The sequence below is a fragment of the Stylophora pistillata genome, chromosome 2, assembly GCF_964205215.1.
Source record: "Stylophora pistillata chromosome 2, jaStyPist1.2, whole genome shotgun sequence".
NCBI classification, from domain to species: Eukaryota; Metazoa; Cnidaria; class Anthozoa; order Scleractinia; family Pocilloporidae; genus Stylophora; species Stylophora pistillata.
The window spans coordinates 35,823,292-35,839,424 of NC_142520.1; the positions used below are offsets into that span (position 1 = coordinate 35,823,292).

The window sequence follows — 16,133 nt, forward strand, 5'->3', positions numbered from 1 at the left end:
TTGGCCCGATCCCTCCCCTACCATTCCTCGATCCTCGTTCCTGATTCGTTTCCTAATTTATGCTTATGAGAGAACACCTGGCTGTACGAAAGGTCACCATCGGTCGCATTTCCGTTTCTTGGGGTATACACAAACACATATTACCAAACGATTTTTCTAACCCCATAGTATTTCCAGTTTTGTAAAAATGTGTCTATAGTACCTCACGACTGTCAAATAAATACCATTTTTTTTCTGTTTCGAGAAATAAACATTTTAGGCTCTGTTAGCGACCACGTGGATGTATTTACAGGTCACTGGAGTCGTACGACTTATTCGGTGCGCGCGCAACGTATATCCAAAAATTTCCGCTCTTGAGTTAGTTGTACTTGTGTTTGTGCATATAGCTACGACAGAGATTTTGTCCAACAATTCATCAAATGACGATGGAACTTTTTATCGGTCTAACAATTTGAGTGACATCGAATTTGCATCGTTTGATTACGCCGTAAGTGAGACGTTGGTCTTGGAAAAGTATTCAGCTTTGGATATAAGCTGTAAGTGTGGGAAAGAACTCTGGAGCGGGAATTAATTTAAGATAAAACTATGTTTATGTAGATTACAAAGTCTTCTGATAGTTTTGGGACTGCCTGGAGCTTAACGGTGGAAAGGGGTGTAGTGTGAGGCATAAATATAGGGAGGGCAAACCTCCAGGCTAATGTTTTTAGGATTGGAAGCTTCTTAGTCGAAACTTGACCATGATACTTCTGTCCTTTCTACTGTGAAAAACTTTGAACTTTTCTCTCCTATAACAGAGTGCTAAGGATGGAGCAAGAAGAAAGGGATGCGTTAGGAAGAGGAGAGCTTCCAACTCCCAAAAGGCTCAAAACAACAGACCCATACAAAAAAAATGTAGTTGTCCTGCTGGAGAGCGACGTTCGTTGCGTAAACGATCAGGTCTTGATGCCAAATACGATCGAGATGGCCAGGATCCATAAACACGACAAGGGACAATACAAATCTAATATAGAATTTACCACAGAGATGACGGAAATGCAAGTCAAAGAACGGCTCCTGCATCATTTTCCAATTTTGCGCCCTTGTGCAAGGTAATGATATTGTGCTCACTTTCTTGTACGTTCAAGATAGTTGGTGATGGGTCGTATCAATGAAAAGCGTTTCAAGCTCATGGGAGAATCCTATGTTATTTACACATTGAATGTGAGGAACGTTATCGACGAACAGCATGAAATTCCCAAGATGTTATTGAGTATAACTCAGTCTAGAGTAACTAGGTTGATATAGTTTACCACAAATATAAACAACACGCTCTCCTGCGAGTTGAGGTCTCTAAGCTCCTTAGTGCATGTAGCAGTTGTCTGAGCTTCCATAGCTGATGGATTATTGGATTATTAAAAAAAGAAAACTCGAAAAAGGGAAGGGATACATAACATGCAGTCTAGAGGATACCTGTAGTTCAAGTTTGTTCAAGACTCGTCGGCGCGTGTATAGTTAATTAAGTCAAAACATTCCAAGCGGCAAGATCGAATTTGTGTCAGCTAGTCGATCAACCCGGTCTTTATTGTCTTTGCAAATTTTTAGATTGTCCTGTGCATCAGCCAAAGATAACAGAACAATGCTGGATTTTCATGAGGAAAGTCAGCATCGTGGACTTTGGAATGGTGCAATGATTAAAAAACATTTAAAAGGGAACTCTGCCCTTTATGTATTTGGCGAGGTTTGTATTTGTAGTACTTCATATATTCAATCATTTGTGTTCATCTTTACATCTGTTTTTATTTTAAATTTTCTTATTGTTTGATTGAACAACCTTTGAAATTGCTGAGTGCCTTGAAAGATGACTTAAAGTGACCAGAATTTAAGGCTAGTTATGTTTGCTGGAATAGTTCTCAAGATCTTAATTTAGTGTCCAATCTCAAAATTAATTTTCGGGTTGTTTGGGAGAAGACATACATTATTTTCTCTCTTAAAGTCCCTGAAACTATTTTTTTGTTTGTGCTGTAATTTACATCGTGGCGATTGTTTAAAAGAAGCAACAAAAAATTTTATTCTTTGTACTCAACTGATGATATAAAAATTGCAGATTAACCTCTTTGGCAACCAATTTTTTTATCTGATGAATGAAGAACTCTTTAACAGCTTCTTACATGGGGCTTAAAACAAATGTTTTGGACCCTGTGTTACCATACAGCTATTAAACAGCAGTGGTCATAAACCCCAATTAATTTTTTGTTTGTTTACTAGACATCAGAGTCAGGAAGAATCCCCACGAGGTTAGGGGATCCAACAGTGGCATATCTGGGACCAACTTCATCAGGTGAGGTGGTGTTAATTAATGTTCAAATTGGCATACCCTTAAAGTGACCATAGGCTAGGGGATGCAGTTGAAATAATTAGGAGAGATAAATTTTATTTTAATCTAATATGGCATTCTCAAAACTACAAAAACAAATAGAAACAATCTTTTGTTTGAGAGGGGTTCTCTCTTCCATGAGGCGTGAGTAGTCCAGTGGTCAGTGCGCTGGACTCTAAGTCAGATGGCCCGGGTTCAAGTCCTGGCTGGGGCTTGACGTTGTGTCCTTAAGCAAGACGCTTCACTCACATTGCTTCGTCTTCTCGGATAGGACGTAAAGCCGGAGGTCCCGTCTCCTGCACCTATCAATTAGTTAATTTCGGCAAGGGACGTTAAAGAACCCACATCACGAGATTACTGTGATGTGGTCTGGCCTGTTTACTGGGAAGGGAGGGAGGGGGCATCTGTAAAAATTTCTCCTTTATCAATTGTAAACTGCCGCCGGCAGTCTGGAAAAGTCCCCCACACAGTGTTGTAAAGCGCATTAGAGCATTTACATGGAAATGCGCTATAGAAATTGATCTATATTATTATTATTATTCCACTTTATCTCTCATGTTAAACCACCACCAGGCTTCCTACCTTGTTTTATAAAGTATTCTTGAGATTTTCTCAACCTGAAATGTGTTGAACAAACTTTGGTTTTAATTTGCAAATGTCAATTACCTACTTTCCTTGTTCTCAATCTCAGTTAATTGACTGAATCTACTGACTGTTATGTCCACCTGTAGGGCACCCACCTTAATAGCCCTTTGTAAACTTAGTCACTCAAAAATTGGCTTTTCATGTATCCTTAATAATAACCTAAATTCTTTCATAATTTACGTAAAATTCAAGTCAATTTCACAAATTAATATTTTTAGCTTTTCTAACCTGTTTATAAAGCTATTAATCCTCCAAGTTTGATTCTTGATTGAGTGGTCATTAAAATCACAAGCATGGTCTGTCAGTCACCTCTCCTTGGTTTTGCAAAGACATATTTTTTTTAATCGATAGTTGTCCTAATTCCACGCTGCAAAAGTTAAGATTAAATTCTGAGTTAAAATTTTAGTTCAACTTTCTTCTGATGGAGTTATATTTCAAATTATAACTTCTTCAATCCTTTGTTTTCTACTGCCGCCAATAGATAGAATAAATAAATTTTAAGTAAAAGACATTTTTTTTAATTGATAGTTGTCTTAATTCCACACTACAAAAGTTACACATGATTTCAAGTTGAAATTTTTAGTTCAACTGTCTTCTGATGGATCATGTTTTGACTCATCCTCAGAGACCCAGGGGCTGTGAGTCAATTTCAAGTTAGGGCGGAAGAGCCCCTGGGGACATTGTCTTACAAGATTATAGTTCTAAATGGTCGCAGCCGTTCTGGCATCTGATTGGTGCCTGCAGAAAATCTTTGTGATTTTCTGTCCAATCAGATTGAAGTGTGCTTTAGAGTCCTTTCATGTGTTTTAACAGGGACATAATTATACAAGAAGCTCTGTTGCTCGCCATGTTTGTTTGGGCCGTGCAATGAAGCTTTGCTCAAGGTGAAAAGTTTCATTCTCAGCACACAATGTAAGAGAAATCAATCAGATTGCCCGCAAAAATCTTACTGGAAATTATACCGAACACTTTCGCAGGTATCACAAGAGAACCTGTTTAAAAGTTTGCGAGGTTTGTGTAAAACATAATGGTTGCAGGCGTTAATATGTCGCTTTAAACGTTAGACGAGATGTAAGCTTAAATATTTCTAGATTTTTTGTATAATTTGCTGTAATTGTAATTGGCTTTGCCAATCCCATGGAGTCATTTTGTTGCATGGGCCACGCAGGTTATGTCGAGCAACTGGTGCTTACGCAGCTTTCTGTGCGTGCCAAAATCTAATCTAATCTTTGCTTGAAAAAAAAGAAAAGCTAAGAGTAGAAACTTTTGTTTATTAGATGTGGGTAGATGACCGTGTACTAAGCTGACAGTCATTTACAATAAAGCAAACCGGCCCTTTCCATCCAACATTTCTTGGTCTTTGGTTTTGTTTTCCCCAATGAAAGCAGCATCAATTCCAAATGATCAAAGGTATTTAACTTGGTCTTCAACATTTGACAAAAGAGGTGAAATGACAATGACCATGCAAGGCACTAGAAGAGAAAAGGTGGCCTTTCGAGCTCAAGAATTTGAACACTCTAGGCAGCAGTTGAAAGATTAAGCTCTTTCCAAACCCCTTTGGTAACTGTCCAAAAACATCTCTCCTTCCCACGATGTTCTTGATAATAAGTTTTTGTTCAGATTTTACTTAGCTGACTGGAAACACAGCTAAGCTTTCTCTAAGCGCTTGCTGAAGGTCGTCCACGAACTTAACGTTCTCTGCAACCTTGGCCATATTGTGAAAGACTTTACTACAAAGCGAAGATTAGATTTTAGCTCGCACAGAAAGCTACTTAAGCGTAAGCGCCAGTTGCTTGACATACCTGCATGACCCATGCGACGAAATAACTTCACGGGATCGGCAAAGTTTCAGTCACAGCAAATTATACAAAAAATCTAGAAACTTAAGATTTAAGCTTACATCTTGTTTAACGTTTAAAGCAACATATCAACCCTGCAACCATCGTGTTTTTATACTAATTTAACCTCACAAACTTTTAAACATGTTCTCTTGTGATACCTGCGAAAGTATTCAGTATAATTTCTGATGAGATTTTTGTGGACAATCTGATCGATTGTGCTGAAACTGAAACTTTTCACCTCAAGCAAAGCTCTGTCGTATGGCCCAAACAAACATGGCATGCAACTAGAAGCTTCTTGACTGCATGTATAATTATGTCCGTGTTAAAACACACAAAAGGACTCTAAAGCACACTTCACTCTGATTGGGAAGAAAAACAGAAAGATTTTCTGGCACCAATCAGATGCCAGAGCAACTGCAACCATTTGGGACTAGTCTTGTAAGACAATGTCCCCAGGGGGCTATTCTGCTCCAACTTGAAATCGACTCACAGCCCCTGGGTCTCCAAGGATGGTTTTCACTTATGACTTCTTCAATTCTTCATTTACTACTGCTAATAAATAAAATTATAGATAAATAATAATTTAGCAATGGACATTCCACTGGGTGGCTCTTCTTGTCCACTGTTTCCAGATCAAATTGGAATTTTGATGTCTATTTTTGGCAATACACTTCACCTTTCTTATGCTACTCTAGCGTTAGATGCAGATATCTAGACAACCAATCAGAAAATCAGAAAAGCCTGACGCTCTTTTGATGCTTGATGCCTATTGGATAAGACCGTGCAGCCATTTTGCTTGTGCTGCGGGATCCGATACCCAATAAATTTCAATAGATGGACGCTCAGTGATTTCATGCCTTATTACAACCATTTTGAAATCACTGGTGGTCCCTGTAATCTGATTGGCTCTAATTGGTGCGATTTATTCTCAAATCACACCATTTTTTACCCTAAGTCACATCATTTTATGCTTGACTGAATTTTTGACACATGACATCAAAGTCTTTCTGTTTTGCATACAAAGTAAGATGTAAAAGCGTTTCCGGTTCCGCTTTTTATTTAAAAACCGGCTCAAAACTACATCTCAGTAAAACATTTGAATTAACTAAAGTCCTGTATTTGGTCGATTTCAAAATGGATGTAATAAAGTGGTAATTGAACCTTGTGTCATGCAATTTTGGTCTGAAATCATACTTGTGATTTCAAATCGAACTTGCGCTGCGTGCTCGTTCGATTTTGAAATCACGCATATGATTTCAGCCCAAATTGCACCCCACTCAGTTTAATTACCATTCAAACAACAACAAACATATGAAACATATGTGTGAACTGCGGTTATGAGACGTATATGAGAACGATCCTTCGCCGTAAAGCACTATTTGAGCAATAGTGAAAATCAGACCTGAAAAAAATTTCAGGCCTGTACGGGATTCGAACCACTGACCTCTGTGATACTAGTGCAGCGCTCTACCAATTGAGCTAACAAGCCAACTGGGAGCAGGCCATCAAATCAATTCGATATAAACCCGTGGATGATAAATCAAACAACAACAAACATATGAAACATATGTGTGAACTGCGGTTATGAGATGTATATGAGAACGATCCTTCGCAGTAAAGCACTATTTGAGCAATAGTGAAAATCAGACCTGAAAAAAATTTCAGGCCTGTACGCAGAGGTCAGTGGTTCGAATCCCGTACAGGCCTGAAATTTTTTTCAGGTCTGATTTTCACTATTGCTCAAATAGTGCTTTACTGCGAAGGATCGTTCTCATATACGTTAATTACCATTGTTTACCAGCTCCTGACACTCCCTAAATGAAAAAATTGCCTAAATTATATTTTTATCGTAAACTGCTTTTATTAATTAAGCTTTCTTATGATGTATGGTTTGTTAGGGTTTTCTTGAAACTAGCATGCATATGCGGCCTTGTGTGTAACCACTGATGGGTTTAATAATGACGAGATAATCAGTTTAGAAGGCTCTCTCTTACCTGGAGTTAGACATATTGCCCCCAGTTCTCAAGCTAGCTTTATTTAAAATGACCACCCAAACTATAAGCCACTTAAAAATACAAATTTAGATAGAGGTAAATGTATTTTAATTGCTTTGAATTCATGATTAAAGTCAGACTAATGAATTTAAATAGGCTGCTGACTTTAGAAATTTGTTCATATATGAATACCATAACTCCTTTTAAAATTAGAATTGATATTGGTGCTACAATAAGATTGCCTTCATTTTCTTTTTTTCATTTATAGGGTCAGTTTTACCAGCTTCTGAAAGACTTAAACTTATATCAAGAAAAAGTTATCCCAGTGGATCACCTGTATCTCTAAGGTCAAGTCCCAACCAAATTGAGCAAGGTAATCCAGTATCATGATTTCACTATAATATGCTATAATTTAAAGTGTGTGCATGTCCCCTTAATACAACCAAAGTTGTAAACAAACTTAAAGGTTATACAAATTAAATGCATTTGTTTATCTTTTCCATTGTCTCAGGGGAGTTTGCTAACATATCCAAGGTTGTTTATCTAACATAATCATGTCATTGAACATGTAATAATTTCATTGTGATTCATGTCATTGGAACTTGGACTTGGAAAAAAGTTCCAGCAGAGTTAAGTCATTTACATGCAGATACAAATAAATTCAAATAAAACTGAAGTTGAAAGTCTGGTACATTTCTTTCTTAATTCTTTGGCCCATCTTACATGACATATAGACACAATTGACGTTTCCTTTGTTGCCAATTTTAAGGAAAAAAAATTAAAGAGTACATCAGTGAAATCATATTAAATGTTAGCGAAAAAACCCAAGAGACATTTAGTGAACTGATGTGAAAATTGGCATAACGACTTAATTAAGGCGTTTGGGAACTGGTCTCTATTGGGAATAAATGCCTCAAGAGCAAATATTAATTTGTCATAGAGAATTAAAGCAAATGATAAGCTTATTAAAAACTGTCCTGATCAGAGGAGAAATTTCTTTCCCACAATGAAAATTTGTTATAATGGTACTATGTAATATATTACTGTATTTATTCGTCTACAAGCTGAACTAGGCTATAAGGCGAGACCCTAAACTTAAGTCTGTTTAAATCGGGAAGGTTCTTAAAACATGTAAATTGAAACTACTTGGCTTTAAGCCAAGACCATATTATTCAGAGAATTCCATTCTCAAACAAACTGAAATGGAGCGCAAAAGTTTTGAAAGAGAAAAGAGATTTTTATGCAGTATTGCCATAAACAATGAAAAACATTGTAAACTTATTGTCAGTGTTGAAAACAAATGAGAGGAAAGATCAAGAGAACCTTTTTAGTTGAGAGCTCGAGATGTCAGCAAAATGCACAAGGATAGGCCATTACACTCCGAAATATCCGCTGTTGGATGAGAGATTACTTGACCGGTTTACGGAGCAGAGAAGCCAAGGTAAGTTTTCTTTTTGGCTGGTACCAAAAGTGGAAAGGGCACCATTCTGTCAGCCTTCATACAAAGACAATCCAGCTAGCACAGCTCCTTCCAAATGATCTTGAAGAGCAGACCATCAAATTCCCTCAGTTTGTGATAGCAATGAGGTGGTGATATGATTATCCACACTGCATGCAGTATCTTGGCTTATAGACAAATAAATCTATTTTTCTTTTGAATTTGCTGTTTTGCAAAATTTTTGTTTAGAAAAACACTCGGCTATAAGCTGAGGACCCTTCTCTAGCTCAAATTTTCAAGGTTTTGGTGAAGTTTTGTGAAAAAATTGCTCAGCCTATAGACGAATAAATACTTTAGTAAGTTAAAGAGTATATGACATGTTATTTTAACTTGGAAATGAGGCTGTTAATGAAATGATTTGTAGCCAGGGGACAATTTATTATAGAATAACAAAGGGTGATAATTAAAGTTTAAAATGAGAAATATTTTTATATAAATAGGGTATGGAATATTACAAGTTGATTCTTCCCAACAAAGAACAGATCAGCAACCCATTTCACTTGAGGTATTTAATTTCTTTTTACAACAGGCCTTCATTTAATATGACTGTGCATTAACAAGTCATGTCATCAAAATCTTATTTAGATTGAATAAGAATGAAGCAAGGTCGTATCTGATATTAAATTTTTTCAAATAGTTATTATTAGTATATACTAAAATGGTGGATAGCATTGAAGGCGCGCTCTGATTGGCTAGTCAAACTCCGAATATCCTTTGCTATTTACCTCTGAGCAACTCGGGAAAAATGGCGTACCAGTTTGCGTCAGTGACAAGCGAAGAAATCATTTAAATTAACGAAAGCTGTGTATGTTATCTCACTGATTTAGTGTATACTAAAACAACTATTCACCTCAGTGTCGGTGGTTAGCGGTGGATATTTACCTTGCTGCTTCGTGGCTCAGTAAATATCCACCACTAACCACCTCCACTTTGGTGAATAGTTGTTAACTATTCACTGTCCAATACCTTGGATTGTTATGAGTCATCTAATATGTCAGGGTTGTGGTCTAGCAGCACCAGGTGGCCCCTGGTGCCTTACTTTTGCTCTTGGGTGACCCGGGAATCTTAGTTTTTCTCACAAAAAGCATAATTGCTAGGCACCCTGAATTTTACAGTTTTAAAGCACTGGGCTTCCTTCAATTTTTCTTAGACCACAGCCTTGTATGTATTCAGGAATCGCATGATCCATCCATGGGTAATGTATTCACAAGTCATGTGATCTGTATGTGCATGGAGAGTAGCCTGCTGCAGCACTCCTAATACACTCTTTAGGTGCATGTAATAGGTGTGAATTATATATGCAGGGCTGTGGTCTAGCAGTGCTAGGTGGTCCCTGGTGCCTTACTCTTCCTGGATTTCACAGTTTCAGAGCACTGGGCTCCATTCAATGTTTCTTAGAGCACAGCCTTAGCACTTTTCAAAGGTGGAGTAATAATGCACTTCCATTAGTAAAATATAACACACTCAGGTACAGTGGTTTGGGATATGCATGCGCCAGTATTTTAATTTGTCTTTGGTCATTCACTGCATGCATTTGCTTGCACTCTTTGATACAAATGCTGTTGTTATTGCTATTGCTAGTGTATTTCCATGGATACTAAAACAAGGAATATAAGCTAAAATGACCTAAATTAAACTACCAGTAATCTAAACTGACCTAAAATGACCTTGAGTGCTGTTTGAAATGACCTAAAATTATCTAAAATAACCTAATGACTGGTATTATCTTAATTGACCTAAAATAATTGAAAAAAACCTATCAGGTTCCTTTGCACAGTGTCATGACTAAAATGACTGTGCTTAAACAATTTACTTTTGAAGTGTACAGAAACCACGCCACAAATAAGGGCAGCCCACAAATGAAAGAAACCCTCAGTGTCTTCCCTTATATGATGATAGTTGCACCAATCAAAACCTGAGCAAAACTTGAAACTTTACTTTATAGGCCCCAGTTATATGGTCACGGGTACCAGAGACAACCCCACCCCTGGGTTATGTTGGGCAAGCAACAAAAGAACAACAAAGAACAAGAGAAGATCAATCTAACAGACCCAAAGTAGTCTCAGAGGTATACTGTTAATAGTGACTGTAGCTATTATTAGTTAAATGCAGTTGTGGGATGCTTTGACTTAAAATCTACAGGGAATGACTATTACATGTATGTACATGAATATATAAATATTGATATGAATTGTTCTCATCTCTAATTAGTAAATCATAAACTTTATTACCAGTAAAAGGGACTACAGTGATTCTGTAATGTTTTTCAATTATGATTGACTAGCATTGAATCTCTCCTAGATCAGTACCTTTGGGCTTAGACTTGCATTGACTGATAAAGAATAAGATTCTATGTAAATGTTTGATACAATTGTACTGTGATGACATTCTTTCATATTTTATTGGGCATTTTGTGCAGTAGGGTTCTTGTAGATAATGAGATATCAATGACTTTCTTTCCTTAATTGATAATTTTCTCCATCTTAGTTGAATTTATCTGTAGAAGCAATTAATATTTTATTATGTGTTGCATTGTTTAGATAATTCTTGATTCAGGTAATACTTGTCAGATTTCAGTACATGCTGATCTGTTACCGGGATCTCAATGTGGTCTTCATTCATCAGGTATGTCTGTAGTTTGGCACTCATGGACTAAAAATAAAAGAAAAATATATACTTGATTTATCAACTTTGTTTGTATACAAGGACCACAGTTAATTTTTATTTTATAGTTTGGGAGAATTAATTAAGCACAAAATTAGGCAAAACTTGTATAAAAAAGCTACCCTTACCAAACTGAGTGCTATGGGACATATATGGCCCCTATATGGTTCTGATATGGGATAATCTATGGGCCATATATGGATTTCATATGGTTTTGATATGAGACACTACACACCACATTGAACCCATATGTTGCCAAATACTGCCTCTCTATTGTCTTTTCTATGGGAAAGATACGTATTTCGTAAAAATCCATACTTTTGCCATACATGGGAATGACATGGGCAATGGGAATGGTATGGGGTGATTGTTGTGTAAAGGTATGATATGGGAGTGGTATGGAAGCTTAAATCAGTTCCATATCAAACTGACGTCTATGGGAAAGATACGTATTTCGTTAAAATCCATACTTTTCCCATACTTGGGGATGATATGGGCAGTTGGAATGGTATGGGATGATTGCTATGTAAAGGAATATGGGGATGATATGGGAGCTTACATTAGTTCCATACCAAACCCACATCTATGGGAAAGAGATAGACATGTCGACATTTCGTAATAATCCATACTTTTCTCAGCTTTGGGAATGGTCAGGGGTAACCCAGCATGTCCCTTTGATTAATCAATACGTCCTCCATAAGCTATGGAAAAACTATGGGACTACATTGGGAAACACAAGCTGTACCCATAGCAAACCCATACCACAGCTTGTTATTTGGTAGCCTGTGAACAGGCTACTTCCTGGGGGTATGCAATTGCTGCAACATTTCCACAAAGGTAAAAGCTACTGAAAGAAAACAACCACTTTGTGATAATTATAAAGTCCATTTATTCAAACCCTCTAGACATTTATAAACTGGAAACTAAAATTTAAATACTTACAAAGTAAAACTGTACATGCAAGTCTTGTACCCCTTTTACAGTAACTGTAACAGTATAACCTAAGTGTCTATATTGATTTTTGGTTTAACTACAATAGTTTTATTCTACTCTGGAAGAGACAACTCTTATTCGCTGTGGGCGCCTAGCCTCAACACATTTCATATTTATTTTTTGAACAACTTGGCTGGCACTAACTTTGTCGTGGGTAAATTTCGAACACACTTTGCCTAAAGAGAGAATCAAGAATTAAATGTTAATCGTTGTTTCATTTGTATTTACCAAACAATATTTAATAATGTTTATGGTCTACAATACTCTAAGTAGTCACAACACTTTTATAACCTGGGTGTCTTAGTGTCCATGTAAAAGCAGGTATTCAGGTATGGGCTTTAGAATGTAAGCAATTTAAGACAATTCAAATTCAAAAATTGTCCAGGCACATAGCATTACTTTTCTTTTTCTGCAGACACAAGCATTCCACATATTTATTCTTTATTTTCTATTAATGTACACTGTAATACATGAGCTAGTTAAATTCACCCCTATTAATACATAAAAATTAAATTACCGAGGAATTACATCTTATGCCCTTTATTACCCTCAAAATTATGGCAACTTTGTAGAAATAGTTAATGGTTAGAAAAGTATAATTAAACCTACCAATGATCGCATGGACAATCAACGGGTTAAGTGGTTGGTGGCTGTCACCAGTCTTGCTTTTTTTCTGGTTGCCCATGGCACAAGAGGATGCCAGTTTTTCTTTGCTGAAGAAAATGTCGACAACAGCATTGACATAGCCGGACCAATTTTTTACTGCTGAACAGTAGGCACGTTGTTGAGTATACCAAAACACCCCAGATCCTTCGATAAGTTCTACCATCTGTTATCAAAAACAAAAATACAGTGACAAACATAAGCTTTTCTTGTTCTTTTTATTCTTTCTTCTGTTTGTACGCTGGCTTTCATGCAAAAAAGTTTTCAGACTTCATAGCCTTTACTTTGTTATTTAAATGATTAACTTATAGCAGTTAAAGGACTTTGTGTCATATAAGTCAGGGGTAATCCTTCTCATAATTTCAAATTGGCTGCACATCATCACACTCAGCTAATTTAAAATTACTTGCTTTGATTACTCCCTGGATTATACTTTACAGAGTCCTACTATGCCATCAATCATTAATGGTGAAATTATTAGAACTCCAAGGGTCAAAATATAACACATCACCTTGTATTCTAAGGCTAAGGAAGGATCAAGAACACCTGGGGAAGGCCTGTTGCTCATTATCTCCTCTGTGGTCTTTGCTTTCACTGTAAATCAAATGATTGAGAATTTTAGTGTTTATGTACAAGTAGGTTAAAAGGGAACTATGTAAAATATCTGCCACTGAATAGCCACAGTTGTACCAAGTGGAAAGCCAATGATTTCAAAATGTTAAAGAGGTAGACAATTATAAAAAACAATCTTCCACTCATGATACACATGTAAAAAACTAATGCCTTCAGCAACTGAAAGAATTGGCTGTTGTGGCGAGTGAACTTGTTTGTGAGCTGATTGCTTGGACTAAAATAACTGGACACATGTAATCAAGTACTTGATAGAACTCTGATGGTCACAGCTTGTTTTGAAATGCCTGCTAGCAAGGCTTGCAATTAATATCAGGATTGAGGGATTACACTAGAAATGTAAACAAAATTAACCACTTCACAGTGGGGCTCTTCAGACTAGGGCCAATGTAAACAAATAATAAAACAAATTGTAGATGAAGATAAAACACTTGGACTGTTTTAGTAATAACAATTATTGATTACAAAGAGAATACTCAAGATTACGTACATGCTATATTAAGCCTCCTGTGCAGTTTCTGAATTCTCTCCCTTAAAGCTTTATTTTCCAGTTGTTGTTCTTTACAGCAATTTCCATGGGCAACAGCAGGGTTGTCTTCTGTGCAATATTCGGTACCTTCCTCTTCACTGCTGCTGTCTACCACAGAGCTTTGAAAATGTAAACCCCGCCTGGGGTCACAGTCACTCCTTTTTTCGTTGCTGGACCTTCTGGGAGTCTCCTCTGGAGGTTGAGTTGATTCTTTAGATGTAGAAGCAATAGACAAGGTTGGAGAATTTGTTGAGGTAGAGCAAGGACTGTTGAGTTGGGGTGTTCCTATCTTTTGTTTAGATGGAGGCAAGCTTGAGCAGGTTTTCTGTCCACCAGTTGGGGTTAGAGCTGAATTATCAAAGTGCTCATCTTGTTCTTTACCTGGAGGGAAGACTCTGGCTTGTGTAGTTGAATTCCTGCCACGAATTGGTAAAGGTGTGAATCCAGCGGCAGGAGTAGGGTTCACCTCACCAAGAATGGTCACCTCTTTTTCCATTTGGTGACTGCTACTTGCCCATCGTGCAGCAGCTTGTGACTTTCTTGTCTGCAGTAACAGTAGCTGCCTTTGTTTTTCTTCTTCTTTCTTCTTCTTTTTTGCTTCCTTTTCTTTGGATTTCTGCTCATTTTCCTTGTCATCATTTCGTTTGTTGGACTTCTCACACTGCTGCAACTCTGTGTTGCTATCATCTGGATGCTTGCGCTTCTTTCCTGCACTTTTTTCTGGTTGCTTTCCCTTTTTCTTTGCCTTTTCTAGACGTATTCTTTCCTTCATAAGCTCTTCCTTTTCACCTAAAATGAAAGATGAAGGTAATTGTTGTAATATCATGTGCTAAACCATTTCGACACTTATCTTTTTTAAAAATTCAGGACGGCTCTCATTTAAAATAACTAATTCAAACAAGGCAAGTCAGAGAAGGGGGTAGTTGGGTATTTTTGGGTGGATATTTACCATCCAGTACTCCAAATTTGGTCCTGTTTTGAAAAGAATTTTCCCCACAGTCCAAGGTGATACCCCATACTAGAGTTTGTACAATAAAACACACAGAATGTACCCCACTTGAAAGCTAGAGATGACAGACAGTTGTTTCACTGAGCAAGATTTCGATATTACCCCATACATCAATTATGGAGTGTTGCAAAGAAACATTTAGATTTAGTCTTAAAGAAATGGATGCAAAATTAATGCATGGGGTTATATGGAAATCTTTCCTTTCACTTTGATTGGGTTAAATGAAAGCAATCAGAAAGTTGACAAAAAAAGAAGCAAAAATTAATATGAACAGCATGGTAAACTAACGATACTGAAAATCATGGTTTAAAACTTTCCAAGCAGGTTGTCCCCCAACCTGTATGTCCCATAACTAAAAACAGGTTCTAGATTTTGTACAAAATAATCCGTCCTTTTTGTGAAATATAAACTAAGGTGACTGTTACAGGTATCATCTTAAGGGAAATAATCAGGGAAAGTATAGCAATGTTCAATAAGAACTGTTGGAGGCACCCTCCTATTGATTAATGAATATATAAATTTGTAAGGAAATATTCCTATTATTATAAAAAGTGAAAATCGCTTACCTCCTATCTGAAGCACTTTAGCATCATAATATTGGTCGTTTGGAAGCCAAAGTGCACTAACAACATCCCCCACTTGTATCTCCTCTTCACTGTCTTCTGGAAAGATGTGACGGACTTCATCTTCATGAAGGACCCTCAGGTTACCGTCATCTTCATAGGTCACAAGGTACCAACACTCTGTTAAAAAAAAAAAAAAAAAAAAAAAAAAAAAAAAAAAAAAAACACAGATCTATTTGAAAATAGCTTCTTGACTTGTCTTGGGTTGTAGCAATTTCAGCATTTACATGTGCTAATCGTGCAGTGACCTGCACGATTAGCACATGTAAGATTCAATAATGATCTGCACGATTAGCACATGTAAGATTCAATAATGATCTCGATCCGAACGAAGTCGGATCGAGATCATTGTGAAATCACTTTTTGAGTGGAGTATGTCCTAAGTTTGGAAAGGAGCTCTGCACTGACGAAAAAATAGGAACTTGGAGAAGACAGTGAGAGTATACAAGCTTAGGATCGAAGTTCTCAAAGGAATGACACCATAAGCTTTTGAAACTTAAGGCATTCACACGTAAGAAATTTCTTACCTTCTCTAAGACGAGCTGGGATATTTCTCTTGCGTGAGGTACGGTCAGCCATTGAAACTTTAAACGCACTCGAATCGGATGGAATCTTTCGCTGTAAGCTAAACGCGACGAAAATCTTGCTAAAACATTGATGAATCGCGATGGCAGGAAGAATTGAGTGACAA

The 16,133-nt window shown here is 37.0% G+C and overlaps 2 protein-coding genes across 5 annotated transcripts in view; one reads left to right on the plus strand and one right to left on the minus strand.

Annotated features, from left to right (window-relative positions):
* Positions 1–330: 330 nt before the first annotated feature.
* Positions 331–16,133, plus strand: part of LOC111338552 (uncharacterized) — a 48,881-nt gene continuing 33,078 nt past the window's right edge. Inside the window, exons 1-8 of one of the 4 annotated variants that reach the window (XM_088749783.1) lie at positions 331–487; positions 795–1,088; positions 1,582–1,717; positions 2,245–2,317; positions 7,102–7,206; positions 8,772–8,836; positions 10,277–10,399; positions 10,872–10,956. In XM_088749783.1, the coding sequence (XP_088605909.1) occupies positions 805–1,088; positions 1,582–1,717; positions 2,245–2,317; positions 7,102–7,206; positions 8,772–8,836; positions 10,277–10,399; positions 10,872–10,956 (871 nt within the window). In that variant the 5' untranslated portion in view covers positions 331–487; positions 795–804. Of the gene's footprint in view, positions 537–794; positions 1,089–1,581; positions 1,718–2,244; positions 2,318–7,101; positions 7,207–8,771; positions 8,837–10,276; positions 10,400–10,871; positions 10,957–16,133 lie in introns of all 4 variants that reach the window. The other 3 variants (XR_015996875.1, XM_088749782.1, XM_088749784.1) reach the window with 3 other exon arrangements.
* LOC148739289 (uncharacterized) lies at positions 11,861–16,104 on the minus strand. Its single transcript, XM_088749795.1, has 6 exons — positions 15,970–16,104; positions 15,386–15,562; positions 13,772–14,599; positions 13,163–13,245; positions 12,598–12,817; positions 11,861–12,164 (listed from the first exon to the last, which is right to left on the minus strand). Exons 1-6 carry the CDS (start codon positions 16,019–16,021, stop codon positions 12,037–12,039), a joined length of 1,488 nt encoding a protein of 495 aa, XP_088605921.1. The 5' UTR covers positions 16,022–16,104; the 3' UTR covers positions 11,861–12,036.

What these genes read in the sequence shown, in the direction of transcription:
- LOC148739289 (XM_088749795.1), bottom strand. Translation starts at nt 16,021, where the DNA reads ATGGCTGACCGTACCTCACGCAAGAGAAATATCCCAGCTCGTCTTAGA. An exon ending in TAAAGTGCTTCAGATAGGAG is followed by an intron (nt 14,600 to 15,385) that starts GTAAGCGATTTT and finishes CTTTCATTTTAG; the next exon opens with GTGAAAAGGAAGAGCTTATG. An exon ending in CAGGAGGCTTAATATAGCAT is followed by an intron (nt 13,246 to 13,771) that starts GTACGTAATCTT and finishes TTTGATTTACAG; the next exon opens with TGAAAGCAAAGACCACAGAG.